Source organism: Falco cherrug, chromosome 5 (assembly GCF_023634085.1).
Source record: "Falco cherrug isolate bFalChe1 chromosome 5, bFalChe1.pri, whole genome shotgun sequence".
Taxonomy (NCBI): Eukaryota; Metazoa; Chordata; class Aves; order Falconiformes; family Falconidae; genus Falco; species Falco cherrug.
The window spans coordinates 64,421,998-64,441,932 of record NC_073701.1 but is presented as its reverse complement, the minus strand read 5'-3'; the positions used below and the strand labels follow the sequence as shown (position 1 = coordinate 64,441,932).

General features: G+C 47.7%; 1 protein-coding gene across 2 annotated transcripts in view; it reads right to left on the bottom strand.

The window, feature by feature from the left end:
• The window catches only part of LOC102056516 (store-operated calcium entry regulator STIMATE-like), a 35,388-nt gene that overhangs the window by 3,180 nt on the left and 12,273 nt on the right, over nucleotides 1-19,935 (bottom strand). For both annotated transcript variants that reach the window (XR_008732390.1, XM_055711474.1), the window contains exons 2-7: nucleotides 18,029-18,077; nucleotides 16,981-17,076; nucleotides 14,843-14,964; nucleotides 6,370-6,482; nucleotides 5,188-5,271; nucleotides 4,063-4,179 (exon numbers count right to left, since the gene is read on the bottom strand). Coding sequence is in view for 1 of the 2 variants with exons in the window: in XM_055711474.1 (XP_055567449.1) it covers nucleotides 4,063-4,179; nucleotides 5,188-5,271; nucleotides 6,370-6,482; nucleotides 14,843-14,964; nucleotides 16,981-17,076; nucleotides 18,029-18,077 (581 nt within the window). In the remaining variant the exon portion in view is untranslated. The remainder of the gene's footprint in view (nucleotides 1-4,062; nucleotides 4,180-5,187; nucleotides 5,272-6,369; nucleotides 6,483-14,842; nucleotides 14,965-16,980; nucleotides 17,077-18,028; nucleotides 18,078-19,935) is intronic.

Genomic DNA, 19,935 nt, shown 5'->3' with positions numbered 1-19,935 from the left:
CCTACCCCTCCTGTCTGAAAGAAGGGGCTACCTACTGGTTTGGTACTCCATCCAAGCAGATCTTCTAGATAACCAGGCCACCTCAGTGGCAGGGGAACAGAATGCACAGACATGGGAACTGTGGCACAGGCTGTAAAACAAAGCGGCTCCAGGGTGTTTCCCACTAGCTATGGAAACCCATTTGCCTAAAGCTCCACCAGCCTGGCGTAGAGGTAGGAACCATCCCACCATCCTCCTGCATCTAAGTATAGATGAGTTGCCAGGAGTCAGTAGGACTGGCAGGTGGGACAGTTTCCTTCCAGAGGCACCTTTATTCCCACCTTCATATAGCTTCCCTGTAAGAACCAGGCACCTGGAGTTTACCCCAAGCTTGAGCTATTAAAAAAAAATAATCAGCTCAGCTAAGCAATAAGCAAATCAAACTTGCTCTTGGAGTATTGCTCAGTACTCAAAAGCAAGCAGCATAGGCATTGGCATTCATCAGCATCCTCAGTCGAGTCAATGCCAGAAGTCACAGCTCCTATGAAGGGAATTAGGATAGGTGCTGACCAAAGGCAGGTCCCCACATAGGGTGAAACTAGAGGCTAGTTTAAGGTTGAGAGGAAAGCTAATACACTAATAGTTCTTACAGGTACCACTAGTATTAGACCAAATTTTGCTTTAAGGCTTATCTCTGAAAATGTAAGCCTTCAGAAAAGGAACAGAAACTCACTCAACTCCCTTGGGGAAAAAATAAAAACCACACCAACAAAACAAAAACACCCACAAGCTCAAAAAAGATCAAATAAAACATTATTAAAACAGACTTATTTTTCTGAGTAGAGGAAACAAAGAAATCACCGATTAGATCTAAAGTTTATTGACACTTGCAAGGGCAAGGGAAGAGCGACTCGGGTCAAGGGCAGGATGCACACAAAGTAGAAATAAGGGCCACACAGGTGAACACATTTCCCCAGCCCAAACAGCAGTGGACTCAAACTGGCACTCCTAAGAGATCTTTTTGTATCCCACAAAAAAAAAAGCTGCATGAACATTTACCAAGGTGGGGCACAAGTCTGAAACAAAAGAAAGCTTAAGACTGATTTGGAAGGAAGGGCAAAATTCTCTCAGCCATAAGACAAAGTATATCCCTTTCAGGGTTTCAGCGTAAAAACATACAGCATTTGCTGCATTATAAGTGAAAGCCCATAATCACATCTGTGGCTCCCCAGAAGAGCCTTAAAGCCCTCAAGGGGCTGCCAGTTCTTTGGGCTGCACTGCAGCCACAGAGTCAGTAAGTGACACCAGACACAGGACTGCTGGGTGCTGGGCTGCTTCTCCACACCCAGCTGGTTTACCAAACCGAGGACCAAACTGAGTGCTCCTGCCATCCCTATAGAAAATACTGAGTGTGGGTTTTGAACAGGTTAATTTCAGCCCCCTCTTCCCATTTGCCTTCCTCTCTCTCCCCCTCCTTTTCCAAACACAAACTGCTAGTTCGAGGAAGAATAATGACACTATAGGCCAGATAGACAGAGGGTTGAAATTCAAGAAGGCAGCATGATGGGGAGTTGTTGGCGCCTGCTGCTAGACAGCTCTGATGAACCCTGATAAACCATGGGACACATTAGCCTCTGCCAGCTCGGCCCTGTACAGAGACACTTCTCAGCCCCCCTTCCTCCTCTCCGCTGGGCAGTGGGGAAGAGAAGAAATTTCCCCAATTGAAAGGTTATTAGCAGCAACAAGCCCAGCAAACACTCATTTTCTGCTTTCAAGCCTAAATTCGAATCAATCCAGCTGTAGGGCTCAGTTGGCCAACATTATCTTTAATTCATAGCCTAAGAAGCTGACACATGAAGCAGGAGCCAACAGCTACACCTCAAGGCCCAGTGCCAAGAAATAGAGTTGGGAAAGCAGGTCACCCACTTCTGTATTTTTTCATCAGCTTCCTTCTCTGCCCAAACTATTTGTTGGGCCAGAGGCACAGGAACACATATGAGCCGAAAGGAGGCAGTCCGTGTAGACCGTTCCAGGTAGAAACTGGTCCCCTTGGTAGTTCCACTGCAGTGATGGATCAGAGGGTTTCAAGATGGACAGATGACCTGCACATTGAAGATCTCGGCAAAAATTCATCTGAGAAAAGTAGTCAAGTACTTGGAAGATGGGAGAAGCCTTTGACAGCAAGAGTCAGACTGTGGGAGTTGTGTCTACTACTTGAAACAACCTGTCAAGGTTGAGCTGCCACAAGAGTCTTTCCTACCTTCTTCAGATTAACAGGTATCTTCCCTTCAGGTTATCCAAAACTGAGCTAGAGGCCACAGAACACATGCACCCCCCTTCAGTGGAGCAAGGCAGAGGGCCAGTAGCCGCAACACCATCTGTGAATCTGTGGCAGCCACCACAACTATAGGACAAGGTGCTGCAAGTTCAACCTGCTTTCCAGCCTTTGGAACCTAGTGTCTCAACTAGAGATGTCACCCCCTTACCCTTGCTTCTGAGCTGGTGTAATTTTAACTGATCTTAAACCTTTGGGAACACACCAGCACATCCAGTCAGTAAGACAGATCTTCACCACCACCTTCACATTTTGAGCAGACCTCCAGCCTAGCCCTTCTAAGGAGGTAACCACTTTTGAACATTGGCCACCACCGAGAAACCAGGACTCTACCACAACCAGGACAAACTCATGCTCAGAGTTAATCCACCTTCACATCCCAGCTATGAGTTCTTAGTTCCAGCGCACAACCATCAAGACATACCAGTATGACCCAGCAGTAGACCACTTCTACCTCCTCTCTCCAAAACAAAGGATTTCTCAAGGATGCCCCCACCACACACACTGCTCAGGAAGCTCCCCGAGGCACGCTGTTCGCGTGTTTCTAGTGACCTTGCCAAAGTACAACTGTTTATCTGGAAGCAGGGCCAGGAGTGACTCACTAGTCTCAGCAGCTGCTCACATCTGCCTGCCCTCCCTGCCAGAGGGAGGGTTCCTCCAGCGTTGCATCCTCACAAGCAGCAGCCTCTTCCCCCTTGCACCCTTGAGACTGGAAGCCACGCTGCTGTGCAGACTGCCAAGCACACCCTTAAACACCACCACCGCTGCACGCACGGCAATCTCACCAGCAACCGGCCATCCCACCCATCGGCACCAGAGCAGAGATACTCTTTACAAAGGGAGCTCAGAGCAAGTGCTATTTCTGACCATCCCAAATTCCTCAGCAGCAGCTACTCCAGGAGTCAGCCTGCGGCTGCCAGACACTATCTTATCTCAGCTTGTCTTGCCAGTGAGCTGCGAGATCTCAGCACAGAACACTCTGAAAGCAGGCCTGGGTGCCGGAGGAAGGAAACTAATTTGACCCAGTGACTCAGGTTGGGGGCTCTGCCCAGAAAGTCAGCGAGCAGCACAGACACCACCTGCCCAGCAAAGCACAGGTCATTAAAAACATCTGTTGGGACTGGAGCATTTTCTCCCCCTCCATGACTTTTATGCATCAAGCTCTTCTTACAGCGAAGGGACCATCACCTGGCCAAAAAAAACCACCCCCAACCAAAAAAACCCCAAACGCTGACAAAAATGGCCTAGCTAGAAGCCCTATGTCCTCTAAAAAGGGATGTTATCAGTTACAGTGAGGAAAGCAAGCTCTTTTAAGCTAAGATTAATTACAATTAACATGGGAAACATTATTACATATATAAAAGCAATATATAAATTACAACTAACATGAGAGCACCAGTGCAGAGATACGCCCCATTTTCAGCCTGCCACTCCAACAAGCCCACATGGGTTAGTGCAAAAGCTAGCTCATCCCCCCCGAGATACTGTCATCATTTCGGGCAATATTTCAGCAGCACCTCATAGGCTGTGATTTTTCTCATTGCTAGACAGGGTGAGATCCTCCCAGGAAATATCCCTCTGCTGACCTCAGCTAAAACACGGGAAGCTGGTTTACTTAGCAGGTCACCCTCCACATTCATGAAGCACCAAGCTGCCTAGACCTGGGGTGATGGTATGTTGTGGTAAAGCACACGACCGTATTACAAGCTTGCAGTTTGGTCTCAAACAAAGGACATCCTTGGCCTTACCTGAGATTCCTCAGTCCTCCTAGCTCGAGGAGTTTCTATGGATCCATTGATGGCTAGGGTGTCCTTCTGCTTGTATTTCCTCATGATCAAGCTGTCCACAACCCAGAACATAATGGCCTTGGGGAGAAAGAAGTTACATGAATGGATTGCAGAGACCAAAGTCCTTGAATCACAGCCATTACTTCTCCTTTTGATTCCTCCAGATGTCCAGCCCTGACCAACCTAATTTAATATCTAAAGTAACCCTGCATCAAGCATGTTCATGGGGGTCAGATGAGTCAAATTCCTGAGGTCTCTTCTCATATAAATCCTATTGATTCCATAGATATTGAAAACCGAGGGGGGGGGGGGGGGGGGGGGTGGGGCACGGAGACATCTGCTCTGTCTGCACCAGTCCCTGGTCAGTTCTTTGAGAATCCGAGTTTGCTTTCAAATCAGGAAATGCAGTCTAGGGTGGTGGAGAGGCTGGTAGCAGAGGCAGGTAACCCCAACTTTACTAATACTGCACCATTGCAATGCTCATGGTATGCATTGAAAAAAAAAAGTTTGACACACACCTTGTTCTCATTTCCCCCATCTCAGCAGGAACTGAGCAGCAGGTCAGGGCTTTTCCTGGCTCCCTTAATTCTGGGCACAGCTGAGATTTCAAAGAGGTTTTGCCAAACTAGTTTTGAGAATATCAATAGTTTTGGGTAACCTGAACGCCTGGCTGTAACACAATTTGAAGTCTAGCTAAATGGCTAGATTGGCAGGCTGCCACAGATCACCAGTGACAAGCCATCCTACAGGAATTTCAAAGGCTTTGGAGCATTTCCATGCCTGTAGCTTGCTGCTGAGATGCAGCCCTCAGCTAATGAGTCCCAGCTTTCTTCAAAGAGGCGAAGAGTCAGCCACCCAGCAGCTGGAACAAGGGAACAGGAATTTGGAACAGAGACCATGGCAGGACAGTAGCGACAGATTTGTGTGTTTGTGACAAAAGATAATTGTTCCCACTCCCCTCCACCCTGTCCAAGACACTTCAGTTACTCAAGGCTTCCCCCAAGCCAGTTCCTGTACACACTCCCCATGGGGATGGGCCATCCCTTCCAAACCACCTCACCCAGTGCTTGCAGAGGCACCACTTACATTGACTATAAAAGGCACAACAAGCATGACCAGGACGAGCTCCAGCTGGGGGTTTGGGATGTAACCCAGGAGGATCTGCTGAAGCTGGAGAGGAGAAAGCATTTAGAAGCGTTATTTGAACGGCTCTGCTATAAGATCTTCGCTGCCAACTGGTTGCCTTCTTACACCAGCAGTCTCCTCACTAGGGCTCTCTGCAGACTTTGCTTTAGCGAAGCTCTTCGGAAGATTACACGTGCTATCCCTTTAGCCCAGCTGCCAAACACATGATTTTGTACAGAGCAGGAAATAAGTACTGCTAGTCATTCAGTGTAACTACCCGTGACAACTGGGGGACTTTCCTTGGCTCCTTGGAGCCTAGCTGCAAAATAAGGACACCAGCCATGCACGATAAGCATGGAGAGGAAACCAGCAGCATCTCTGGATCTAGCAGTGCGTGCTGCCGAACAGCGTGTTCATGTCCAAGTCTGAGCACTGCAGGCTACTGGGTTTGAAGGACAAGCCCTGAAAAGGAACAGATTTACAGCAATCTGGGAGCTTAACTCCTCAGTCAAGTCCCACCAGCCTGAGAGGTACTAGGCACTACGTGTAAATGCACTCAAACCTGGAGTTACCCCACAGACTCGCAGAACTGGTTTATACACCCACCACACCTCACTGCCACCAGGTATGCAGCTACAAGTGCCACTCTTTTTATTTTTTAAAAGAGGAACTTCATGATCAACACAATTACTGCTGCATGAACTAACATACAGAAACAGCTGGGGGAATGAAGAACAACTACTACTTGAATAGATAATTCTTCCAAATTAATCTCTAAGAGTGCCCCTAGTTCAGGCACAGGATCACAACATGAACTGACTTGACAAGATAACTAAGAAATCCTCTGGCAGAACTGAACTACCTCAGCTGCCAGCCCAGCCCAGTTTATCCTTCCAAGGATGGAAAAGAAAATTAAAGCAGCATCTGATTCCACTAGCTTTTGACTAGCAAGAGAACATGTCAAAAGCCAAACTCTTATGAAAGTCATGTTTCCACAGACTTAAGTAATAGCTAATGATTAGAGGGATGTCAACAAGTCATAAGGATTAAAGACCTGTGATGATGGGGACCACTAATAAAGCAAAGCTGACAAGAAACAAGCCACAGCAGCTGTGGCAAGGAAAATACATCCCAGGAGCTTACCTTTGTCCAACCAGGGATAAGCAGGACAAGGCTGATGACAGTCTTCTCAAAAACCATTACCAGCAAGTAGAGGATGCACTGGCCAATCCAGGCAGCAGCTTGTGGAGGGTCACCTAGAAAAAGGGCACATTAAATCGGAGACAAAGGACAGGAGGAGACAGCCTTGCAGAAAAGTTGCCTCATGCTTGATACCTGAGCTGATTAGAGGGACAGGGAAGTGCTTCCGTATCGCAAGTTTTGCGGTGAGACAAATACACAATACCACATCTAAAATTAGGGGAAAGAGATTTTCTCTCCACAGTTGTAGGAGCACACGGCTGGGGTAGCAAGGTTTGGTACTGGAGCATTTTAGCCAGACTGACCCTTCTGAATTAAAGCTAATCCCAGTAGCAATCCCCGAGAAAAGATACTGCTGGATTGATCCTCCTCTATACAAGGACCAGTCAGCATCCTGCACACTCCTCCATAAAAAATAATAATAAATCTTTAGAAACATCACCTGCAATTTTCTCCTTGCCAAGCCTTACCTGCCCAGTTTCCAGCAATAGCCTGAAAATTTCTGGTCACCATTTTCAATACAAGAGGTGTAAGTTTTCAGTGCTAAACAGAACTAATTTTTTTGCTGATGAAGTGAACAGCTGGTTATGTGATATTTGCTGTTTAAGCAAGAGACAGGGGCTCCACTGCCCCAGGTTTTAGAGCAATTCACTCAAGAAGAATCAATGCTAATTAAATGTTAATGTTTCCAATGGGGTACTCACCAAGTAATAAGTAAAAGCATATTTGTATTGTTAACAACAATAATGGTACCGTATCTATTACATGTGCTTGCTCCAGCCCTCTGTAAGCACCCTGCCAGCTGGTTATCATCTTCCCAGGCTCATCATAATACCTCAGGTCTGCAAAAACTGAGCTACAGTATCTGGCTTTGGAAAGCTGCAGCATTTCCTCTTACCACTCGAATATAAAGACGACCCTTGCCAACACTTGTTTCCAGTGTAATCAGGCCAAAATTTGGAATTGCATTCGTGTGTGACAGCCCAACCCCCTGTGAGATTCCAACACTTGATGCGCTGCTGAATGGCAGTGGGCTGGGAGCTCAGTTCCACTCATCTCAGCGCTACACTGTGGAGATGCAGCAAGGGAAGACAACACCAGCAGTTGGCCAAAGTGCATTTATCCAAACCACTGTGCCAATCCTCCGGCCACAGAGACCAGCGGCACACACCAGGATTTCGTAAGAGCTGGTATCCAAGCCCAGCTCTAGAGGGACCAGCTTCCCAGCAAGGGCAAAACAGGTTGCATGTAGATTTGCCCTCATTCTGTCATTTGTTAGTACCAAAACATTTGCCTCGTCACAAAGCTACAGCTAAGAAGCACAGGCATCCAGCTAGTGCCTCCATGCCAGAGACCTCCAAAGGATCACCTTGCATCCCAAATTTTTAATTGCTCAAGCCGCGATGGAGAAGGAAGCAGAGGTGGGGAGAGGGAAGGACCGGGAGGCCAAAGGGTGCGGAGAGGCTGCCGAGCTGGGAGGACAGCAAGCAGAAAGCACCAGAGCAGCAGGCAACTGCACAGGCGGAGGGGAGGAGGGGGCAGCCAGGAAGGTTACGTGCAAGCGCAACCAGCAGAGCCCGCAGAGGATTTCAGCAAGTGCACGTCTCTGCTCCCTGCCAGGCAGCAGCTTAATGGGTGGTCTGCAGAAGAGATGGGAACACCATTGCAGGCAGTTAAAGGCCTGTGTCAGAGGGCTTTCATCCTCCTGAAGCACAGGCAGCCTCTCCAGAGAGACTCAGGCACCCAGTTGTCTTAGGCACAGGTTAGGTATAGGGAGGCTTTTGCCCCTTATCCCAAGGCCAACTAATTCTCCTACAAACCTCCAGGTTACCATCACCCATCAGAGCTCCGAGTACAAACAAAACAGGAAAACAAACATATCCATCATGTCCTTCCTGCATTTGAACTCTTTCCCTTTTGCTCTGTGTTGTCAGCTGTGCTCGGTCCCCTGCGGGGAGACAGGGCTAACAGCCACAGCACCCTTCGCAAGTCGGCTCCTCTGCACTGCAGTCACAGTGGCACTTGTGGAACACATCCCTCATCTCAGCTTGCCTAAAAAGCAGCAGCCAGTTTGAGATGTCTCCCAAATACCTGCCCCCTCACACCCTTTTGGGGATAGGAGGTCATGACCACTTATCGCCACAAACAGCAGACTATGGCTCTTACTTCTGCGTACTGGGCACCAAGCCACCCTAGCCAGGTTTTGGCTAATCAGGCTGATACACAGACATTAGAAGAGACAACCTCCTTCATCCATCCTAGGAAGGACTTGCCCATAAATCCAAGGTTAACAGCTCCTCGCCCCCCCAAAAAATTTCCCTTCACTTTCAGTTCGCAAGAAAGCTATTACATTCCTGGTTGAGTTTTCATGAGGTTTGACAACCTTTGGAAAAGGAATTTTTCTTTTTTCCTCCCTTTGCTAGAGAACAGTTTTTACTATGTAACAGCAAGATATCACCAAGGGAAGCCCACTTTTTCAAGACCAGAGGTCTGCCCCAGTTAGACCAGCTCACCGGCTAAATGGACAGGGCATGTGCAAGCCTGTGCTACCCAAGCAGGACAGAGCTGCACCCCCACTGCTCTCCACATCCCACCTTGGCAAAGGAGCCTCCATCACAGCGTGAAGCATCACATATTCTTATTTCTCACTCTGGTGTTTTCTGTGTCACCTGCAGGAGATGCTGTGAACCCCCTCCACAATCAGAAGGACATCAGCACCTCTTACACGGTCCAGGGTAGACAATGGAAGGATATGGAGAGAGACCCATAGAACTACACGGAGGCCAGATTTGGCCATCTGCTCTATCACCTTTCGCAGCTCAAAACTGCTGCTGTTTTGGATCCTCTTCTTCCTCTTTTTCCATTCTGAGCTTTGTTTCCAGACTATGGGATGAGATGTTTCTGTACAGGAATCCACTCTAGCACACATATTAAAACAGGACTTAACTCAAACCCCCTGACAGGAAGGTCAGAGGGTGTCTCCACAGTTACTCTTCACCGTGCCTTGGTCTCCCAGGGACAGGAGGCTCCTCCGTACCACAATAACTCAGGACAAAGATGACAACGAAACAGCAGCACAGTCCACAGGGCTGCAAGGATGCCTTCAGCTATAAGCAGACATTGGCTTGTTTCCTCTTCACCAAGGAGTTCAGCCAGCTGCTCCTTACCTCAGCAAGCCTGAAGTCATCCAAGGACCACTGATCCACCTCTGAGTGGCACCATCCAAGTTTAACTCACCACTAATTCACATGACTAATGCCAGTAACATACAAGTCACAATCTACTGGCATCTTGTCAGGGAAGAGGGAACCTTTGGTGTAGTCCCTGGACAAGCCCATAAGACGGGCTGACCACATCTCCTCCCACAGTTAGGAAGCAAGGCTGGAAAATCTGAGCTGAACCCAGCTAACCACACACCTCATTTAGGTGCTGGCTTCCTACAGGAAGCCAGTCAGAGGCATCCCCTCTTAGTGTCTTTAATGGATCAAGTGCTGTCCAGAGGTACCCTGCTCCATGGATGGGAGAGGATTCTTCTTACATGAACTACCTCCGTTACACATTTATTTTAGGTTTTTTTATTTATTTAGGTAAGTGCCTGCAAGACTGTTTCTGCCAAACAAGACTGCCAGCAAAAACCAATCTCCTACCTGGAAGGAAAAAAAAAAAAAAAAAGAGGAAAAAAAAGATGCCCCCCTCTTTCCTGCATTCAGAGATTCCCTGTCCTTGCAGGATAGTGGGGAACTGGCCCAAAGGATCTTTGCAGCCCACACATGCAACACCTGGTTGGAGATTACATGTATCGTGCTTCCTTTGAAGACCTTCCATTTCTTGTTCCATTCCTAGTTGCAAGGTAACTGAGGGCATCTCAGCTCTACACACCAACTCCACCATCAGCCTCTCCCTTTAGCTTAACAACCACCCTTTGCTCAAACTTTCTTACAGCCAGCTCCCACCCTGATACAAATATACCACTTCACCTTCACCCTGAGGGATGTACGGACTGCATTTTGACTGTTCTCCTCCAGCAGCGCTGCTGGTGCTCCCCACCATCAGCAAAACTTCCTCGGTGCAGACCTAGGACACCAGTGCCTGCAGCAGCCGCACACAAGCGCATGTCTCTCATTCCGCTTGTGCGTAGGAGCTCAACTGCTTGCCGAGTAAAAGCAGTGCTACTTGAGGTATTTGAGCTGTTACTACACAACAGGATTAGTTTTAATCCTGCAGGCTGCCTAATGTACGAAGCTGTCAGCATAGCCCACGTGTTCCTGCCAGGCTGCTTTATTTACAGTCTTCTGGGGACTGTGCGTGCACTGAGCAGGTAGGAAAAAGCTTAACCACAGCCAAAGCGGAGGGTTCAGGGGTGGGTTGAGGAAAAGCAAATATTTGAAAGCACTGCAAGTTGGTCTGTGTGACATGATGGGGGTAGAAAAAGTCAATAAAAGCCTCTTAAGAGATACTCAAATGGTACTTCCGAAACAAAGGGATCTAATTATCCGTGTCAAGTATGGAGGAGGGTAAGAAATAGAAGGAAAGCATCTGAATTGTGCAGAAGTGCTTACTTGGAGGGCAAGAACAAGTTTTCAGAGAATGGAACCTAACACATCAGAGCAGCCAGACAGGACCAGTGGGCATCCCAGACCCTCTCTGGCATGTTCTGCATCTGAACTGAAAGTAAGCGCACAGGAATCGGTGCCCAGTTTGCAGCGTCACAGCCCTGCTCTGGGTTGTCGGACCCTGGAGATACTGCCACTGCATCCAGGGCATTCAAAGGTTTGCATCCTTGCTCAGAACAAGGGACCTGCCCACACACTCGACCATTTGAGGATGATTCTTGGTTCTCTCCTTACTTTTCCTCCCTGGTCCTAGGGGTGGAAAGCCCAAGCATGCTGAGGACAAGACAGCCCCGCAGGTTAGAGTTATTCTCAGCAGTATTTCCTCAAGCGTTAGCAGCCAGCTCCCTTGGCTGCTCCAGGACGTGGGAATATTTGTTATGGAAATTTTGTACACCATCACAACAGGGCCAGAAGCAGCCTACACAGGTCCTCAGTTAAACTCAGCAGCTGGCACAAAGCATATTCTCCTATAAATTTGACCAGCAGAGTTCAGCAGGCCACTGAACAGACTTTACAGGCCTCCAAGCAACGTGCCTTTCCATTTCCAGACAGTGAATTAGCACATAGCATCAAGCTCTGAAACCACAGTCATACACAAGTCAGCATCCAGATGGCCATCCAGAAAGACATTTTCAAGCAAGAACACAGTCTTTTTCTCCCCCTCATTTCTTAATGCTCCTCTAGAGCATTACTTGCACATTGCAGAAACCATCTCTTAATGCAAATTCATAGCATTTGCTTACTTAAAAGGAATACTCCAGTATTTCTAAAGTAATGCTTTGGAGTTCAGACACAACTAAAATGCCAGGACACTACAGCCATCCAGAGGTTGCCTCCAGGGAGCTGCTCATTGCTGTGGGAATCGGGGAGGGAGAGAGAAGAGGGCTGGAGCAGTTTCAAAGTGGGACCCAAAGCTGAACCAGATTTGATCTGCCCAGACTGACTCCAGCCAGCATCTCCCCTGCTCAGTCCGCATAGGCTCAGCAGCACCTACAAGACCTTGGGTACCCACCTCCCAAGTCCTTTGCAGCTTAAACTCTGCTTTGCTGTCCTCCCTGTAGAAGTCCCGTACAGGAAGAGCGCCTACAGACACAGCCTGCTGCTCCCCTGCTAGACCACTGGTGCATAGAGCATTTGTGGAGTTTGTTAGCTTTGGCTACGTGTAGGGCAACCACCAATCTCCCCAGCCTACTTCAACCAAGATGAAGAATAAACCTCTCCAGTCTTTGATCTTAGGAGCCAAGCATCTTCAGAAGAAACAGCAGCCTTGTAAAACACAGTTTCCTGTGCTTAGAGGCAGTCCAAAGAATCATCAAGAGCTGCTGGGCAAAGACAGGGGAGCCTTTGACACTCCACTAGCTAAAAACCAGGTTGTTCCTGTCTGCAGCAGTCTTTGGCAGAGAGCTCAGGCACAAGAGAAGCTAATCTCAGAATAGCTGTCTCCTGGGCTTGGTAAATATGAGACTAACTGAGTTTTCTAGAGAGTTCTGGACAGCTGGATGCTTAAAATAGCAGCATAAATTTAAGTGCTTTCCATTCCCTTTTCTTTGCTTCTCCATTAATGCAGCTATTGCAGTCACAGCAGGGCCATGGAGACAGGTTTACCAACAGCTGAGCAGAAGGGACTGCTGGAACCCAAGCCAAAGGAGAACTGTGGCAGTCTGCATCAGTTGCAGGGATGCAACCAAGAGCTGGAGAGTCAGAAAGAAAGCAGCTGCAACATTTGTTTGCTCAAAGACCACGCAGGTAGATGGGCACTGGCTATACTGGACAAAAGACACACCTGTTCTTTCCTGATGGTTGGAACAATGGTACTCACCACTGTCCGCAACATGGATTTGGTGCTTCCCTGGCATCCTGCCCTTCTTCCCCTGCAGGACTGCACAAGATGCTTTTGCTCCTCAAGAGAACTGAGGAAAGCAGCATAAAGTCCGGTACAACAATTAGACCAGAAAATGAATCATATTTCTGGAACCTGTATCAAACTGTACAAAGTTTACTAGCGTCTTCCAAACTGTTTTGGAAGTTACTTAATACCTGAGATGAGGATAGCAGTGTTTTCCTTCCCTAGCCCTATAGCAGGATTGCGCTGGACATGTCACTCGACTCCTACCTAACTTTTCCAGTGTGGTCATTCTGGCCAGAGAGCTGCACCAAGAACTGTGCTCAGCGGATGAGATATTTAATCCTCAATTCAAGAGCTAAATTCAAGCAACAGCAGAAACTTTTTTTATTAATGAAAGCAAGATTTCCTCAGAGAAGTGAGCTGTTTCTGTAGTCTAAGCCAGCCTTCACGAGGGGCCAGCTACAGCTCAATGGAAGTTCATTATCATTCTGTAAGGTTAAAGCAAGCTGTCAGTAGACTAACGTTTCCTTGCTCCTGCTCAACTGCAGACGTGGCATCTGAAGCTGTGCTCTGGGATAGCTGCAGTGGGGCTTGTTGCTCAAAACAGGGAAAAATGCCAATCCCTGAATCTGGAATATCTGGATTCCTCTGCCACCTCATCCGAATGACTTTAGTGCTCTGTGCTTGGCTCCTCATCTCTTTGAGAAAGAGCCATTGGGGATGGGGAGGCAGGAAAAAAAGATAGCTTCCACCAAATGCATGTTGTCAGGATGCTGAACCTGCTCTCAAGACCACTGCAGCCTTTAAAGCCACTCTCAGATTTGATGAGAGCTGGCCTTGCCACGGCCCATCATTTCAACCTATCAGTTGTCATCTTATTCCCAGTCCATAGCTGCTCCTGCTACCTCAAACCCAGCCATCCCCTTCATCCTGTGCCATGACCCATTCACACATGCTGAGTGCGAGCCCAAGTACAGGCTCACCAGGCAGTGGGACCTGCAAACTAATCTTAGTCTGGTCCAAGTTTCACCAGCTCAGTTATCAGACCAGCTCCTAAAACCAGAAAGGAACGAGACTACCTTCAGAACAGACTTAACGATTAAGGTCTTAAAGTTTTGGCATGAATAGGATGTACTTTCTGCAGTAAAAGTGAATTCCTCTGTATAGTAGATATAACTTTAAATAGGCAAAGGGTTAATTTTTCCCCTGCCCTGCCGGCCACAGCGAAGCACTGCTCTCTTGGAGGCTGGCTCTGCTCGTCCTGAAGAGAAGTGCTACCATCTACTGGGGATGGCTGAAAAAGCTTTTTCTAAAACTTTTTCTCCATCTCAAGGCAGGAATTGAAGGAGAAACAGGCCAGACTCAGGCATACTTAAAATTGTGGGGGGTTTGGTTTTTTGGGGGAGTTGTGGGGGGTTTTTTGTTGTTGGTTTGGGGGTTTTGTTTGTTTGTTTTTAAATCGGCTGGCAACCTCCTTCCCACCCCCAAACCCCACAAGCCATTTGAGAACTCCATTCTGGGACCAGGCTCTGTCCTGCTGACACCTACTGCAGCTCAAGGCAAATGCAAGAACAACTCCATGTTTTGGATGGAGGGGCTAGTAAAAAAACCAAACCAACCCACCCTGACAGAACCCCACAAAAGTCGCCACCACCAGACCCAAACACCTGAATTTATCATATGCCTGTCCCTGGGTATATTACCTACCCAAGGAAGCGTTCAGCCTTTCATCACCACCCTGCTAGGCTCAGGCACGCCTGGCAGGAACCTGCGACCTAGCAATGTCCCAGCATTTAGCACGCTGATGGCCACCACGCTCCACCAGCTCCTTGGAGGAGGGATAAACAGCAGCAGGCTGATTACGTGTTTTATCCCCAAACTAGTTTGTGTCTTTTTCCTCTCCCCATTCATAGCAGGGAGCAAATGAGCCACCCTGTGCAGAGCAGCCAACACCTACCATATTCTCCAAAGACCAGGTACGTGTACTTCTTACGCTGCACAATCCAGGAGGCAACTTTCACGCCAAGCCAGATCAGCAGCATCCCCAGTGTGGCATCGAGGATGAAATTAATAAGGTAGCTAAGGGCAAAGGAAAAAGTCAAGTTTCAGTTGTGTTTAAGTCTTATTCAAAATCTTCTATTTCAATATGGGAACTTGTAAAAAAACCCACCCCAAGATTTAAAAAAAAATAAAAATCCCCACTTAAAAGAGAGAGGAAGTGAACTTGTACTATTATTGGATTTTCCTATAGCCTTACCAGCTATTTCTTAGTTTAAAATCCTGTTTAGTAGACCAGGGAGTAGGCTTCACCAACTCTCTAGCATTGCTCATTGATTCAATATAGCATTAAATCATTCCTGGGCTACCCTTCCTCAGGAGTTACTCCCAGTTAAGGAAGGCTTTCCACCTGCAGCACCTTCTGTTCTTATCAGGATGAAATCCCAAGTTTCAGGGAAACTGAACCAAGCATTTCTGGAATTTCATACATGAAAATGGAAGTTCCTTGGAACTGCAGCTGCTCTGCAAACTGTGTGGCAGAAGAGGCAAAAAGTTCATTAACGAGCAGCTGCAGGAGGGTCCTACGAGTAGTGACACACTGAGGGGCAGGATGTCCTGGGAGAGGTGACAAGCCCTGGCTCAACAGCAGGCATCCCGGGGTCCCCAAAATCCTTCAGTTCAGGGTCCCCACTGCTGAGCACGGAGCCGAACCCAGCCCCACCGGGAGATCTGGGCTCCATGGGTTTGCTCCACAGGATGTTTAAACCTTGCTAGGCAGAGTGCCAGAGGCAGGAGACATGCAGGGACCTTCTGGGGATTGCAGGGTCCATGCTCTAATCCAAGGCTTGGTATTTTAACAAACTCCAGAAGAAAAAGCAAAAAAATAATTGCACTCAACTAATTTTTCTGGCCAGTTTTCCATTATTGGAATATTTTCTGCCAGGTCAGGCCAGATTTCCACAGCATGAAGAAAAAACCGAGCACAGAGCTACAGGAACTAACATTTCTTTTTCTAGAACTCGATACTGCCTCTGGATAAAGAGGCTGAAAAATAACAATCTGCTTTTGATATCCACTTTGAAAACATGACATTATGTTTTCTACATCTAAAGTCTCAGACTATCTTATTACAGTTTCAAGCTGCTGAAATAGGAGTACTCTGATACAAACATGAGGCTCTGGCGATTTATCCTGGGCGGGACACACAGCACATGAGCCTCCAAGCCCAGGGACAAGGCTGTGGAGTTTTAAGCTGCCTGGTTCAGGATGACAAGTCCGGTGGCACAGGGAAATATAAAACACACATTAAGGAAAAAAAAAAAACCAACACAAAAAATATCCCTGAAGGGCACAGCATAGGCAAGAAAAGGTTTATTTTAAAACACTGTGTTTAAAAAACAACAATAAATCATTTAGAGGTTATATTTAGCCCCAGCCAAATTTGTGCCTGTTCAAAGAAACGTATCAAGGTGTAGCACTTCCATAGAGAAAAAGGAGATGAGCCAGAAGGTTTTCAGCAGCATTTTGAAGCCTAGAGGAGTTTCTCAAAACAAGATAAAGTTAATTCTGAAACTAAATACGTAGCTGCAGAGTGGCTGGTCTGAAGTATAGGTGGCACATCTACATTAAGTCCCAAAGCCTGGCTTAGAAACCCCCCAAACAGGATTACAGGAATACGTGTGGTAGGTGCAACTAAATATAAAAATAAAATAAAATGTTCCCACATTGGACAAAGGCCTTCACCCACACAGTTCGGGAAGCATTCTCAATACTGCTTTGAGACCAATCAAATTGCAAAGTCTCGTGTGCAAACGGCATACTTAACAGTTGCAGCTGCACAAGACACCATTGCACTGTTTACTGCAGCTTTTTGCCAACACATTTCAAGGTGCATTTAATCATCAGAAAGCATGCTTGCACTGCTGCATCTCCATCAGAGCAGCAGACTGCAAAAAGCAGAAGACAAAACAGGCTCAGCATGGTTTATCCCCACACAGTGCACATAGTGCTTCAGTTTCTACCACGTGTGACATTTTCCAACATTCTTGCTTCTTTTTACGGATGTAGGGCATGAACGCCAGCACCTCCTGTACTTACAGAGAGCAAGGGTCCTCTTCAGTGAGATCCGACAGAAAAACATTGGCAAAGTGGATGAAGAGTGCACCTATTGCTTGCTTGGAGGTATCATAAAACCTGGGGGGGGGGGGGGAAGACAAAAAGATCTGTGCCTTGGAGCACCAGCAGCAGAGCAGTCACCCAAGCAAAGGTCCTGCATGGATCTGCCTTCCTCCAACAGGCATTCCTGATGCCCAAGGAGCTGTACGTGGCAAAAAAGGGGAAGTTTGGCCAACTCCAAATACTTTAAAAAAAAAAAGCTACCATTTCAGCACGTAGCTGCTCTATCTTGCAGATGTTGCTGTGGGTTAAACCTCAGCAGTGCAGGCAGCTCACGCTCCCGCACACAGCCCAGCTGCCGCTTCTCCAGCCAGCAGCAGGGGCAAGGAAGGTATTCAGCTACTCCCAGTTTTTGCACCCATCTGCAGGGAATTGGTTTGAATTCTTAAAACTGTTTTAGAGGAAGAACCAAACTGAGCAGACACTTCATCACTAACGTCAGCTGGTAGATCCATGCTGCTCAGCCAGCCTGACCACACACTGATCCCAACCACACACCCATTCCTCTCAGCAGGCTGCAAATCCTGCAGCCCAGGGCGGCTTCGTAGTGCCTGAAGCCACCAGCAATGCCCAGCTCCCTCCCATCAGCACACAGCCAGACACCTCGCCCAGCCCAAGCCTGAGCTGGGCCAGGCTGCACCAAAGTGATTCGTTGAATTTAAGAAGAAAGTCTGACCCTGTCTGGGGGAGAGACCCATGCAGGTACGCCAGGGGACTGGAGGGGACCGTAACCTCTCTGTTCAATCACCTACAGTAGAAACAAGCTCTTCTGGAGGAGCTCGGCAGGCAATTTTACTTCTAGGGAGCACTGGCTGCTTTATGGAGGCTTCCACGGGAAGCAACAGCAGAACATTTCATTTAATGACTGAATACCATGCCGGGTCCCCAAAGGACCTAGAAGATTGTTAGTATAAGAGAAAATAGCATTACATATACATGGTGTTTTCAAGCTCCAATTTAAAAATCTCACCATATCCTCCAGGGACGCCTCTCTTCCTTTGGTTCCTTAAATCGTTTCACTGCGAAGAAAATTAGAGAAGTTACGTTCATCAGCAGAGCTGAACCAATACACGTGTGCAGTCTGCAGCTATTTTCAATGCAAAGGCAGTCAAAAGATCTAGGGGACCCTCAGCACTGGCCAGCCTAAAGCTGAGCAAAGCCAAAGGACCTGGCTTCAAACTAACCAGCAACAATGCATGCCCTCCCGGGTGGAAGGAAGGAGAGAAGAGGTGTGGGCTTCTGGCATCCTTCGGCAGCAGCATGTTCATGCCATGGAAGTGACCTAAGGGAAGCTAGGGAGGCCTCATCACTACCAACAAGCCTGAATAATTCTTCCAGGCAAACTGAAGTTATGGTAGCAACAGTAAAATGATACGGCCCAAGAGTCCGTTAAACTTTTGAGTCACAGCAGTGCAATAAAGCCACCTCCTCCTTGCAGCTAACAGGACCAGAGGACCTTTGAGAAAACAGGACCTTGCAGATAACTCCAGCATAAAGGTACCAGTGCTGCTGCCCAAAAGCCTGCGAGCTGGCATGGCTCCAAGCTTGTGCCAGACTAGCGTTAAAACATTATTTCATTACACAGTAATTCACATGCCCACTGGCTACCTCTGTGGAGCAGTACTCAGACACGTGGCTTCAGTACCACCAACTATATGCCTAAAAAAAGATACCTGAAGCAACTCTTTTGCCCTTGAAAACATTCAAGGTCAGGTTGGATGGGGCTCTGAGCAACCTGGTCTAGTTGAAGATGTCCCTGCTGGAGCTCCAGCTCCCATGGGACTCAATGGGCTTTAAAGGTCCCTGCCAACCCAAAATATTCCATGGTTCTTTAAGTAAAGTCCCTCTGGCCAGAGAGGAGTTTGCTCCTTGCAGCCCTTCACACCTGTCCTTTTCTAAGGGGTCCTCCAGTGCTGTCTGTTGTTGGAGTTGCTGCCCTGAGCTTTCTCTAGTTACTACCTGGAGATAAAAGCAAGTTGGATTTTTACCTAGTTTTGCTCAGAGTGGGGACTGAGCATTGCAGAAGCATTTCAAACGGTCCCAGTTAGTTTGCCAGGGAGATCTGATGCTCTCCTTGGGTTCAACCAGCTTTTACAGGCACAACAAATAGAAGCTGCTAACGGAAACGTACCAAGTACCACATCCCATGGAGAAGTCATTTTTGACTGCTTTGCTGTCACTCCAGCTAGGAGTCTGTTTTATAAAATACCAGGTAACAGGCCAGCTCTTCTCCCTTCAAACCTGCAGGTACCAAGGCTCTGGAACAAGCAGACCTGGAAGAGGCTTTTCCACTACATTAGATTTCTTAATTAGACTAAAAAATACCACCAGAAGCAAAGGGCATTCAGTGGACTGACTTGCTTTGCAGTAAGGCTACTAACAGCTACATTTAGAGTTAAGACCCCATCGTTAGGGGTGCTGCCTCCAAACCTCAGGCAGACGCAGATCCCAGACCTTGCCTCTGCTGCTGGAACCACTCTCCTCCTCACCAGTGCTAATGAGCCTAAGAGGGAAAGCAGGTTAAATCTGCCACCATCAGTTCCCAAGCATACTGCCAGCTTAAACAGGATTCAGAGGAACAATGAGCTGTGACTTTTTTTTTTTTTTGGGAAACGGGAAAAAAACCCCAGTTATTCAGTGCATCCTCTCTAACTTCTGAGAGTCTGGCCAGGGATGCTAACAGAGCAGCTGCTTGGTGGTGCCACCTAGCAGTGAAACCAGGAGCCTGAAAGCAGCAGGAGACACAGGCATGAACCACTGTGCAGTGTACAACCCTCTCAGAGAAACCACCCCAAGAACTATAAGCATTAGCCACCAAATCCTTCTGTACATCCCAGCCATGCCTGGATCACTGCCACGAGTACCAATGAGCATGCA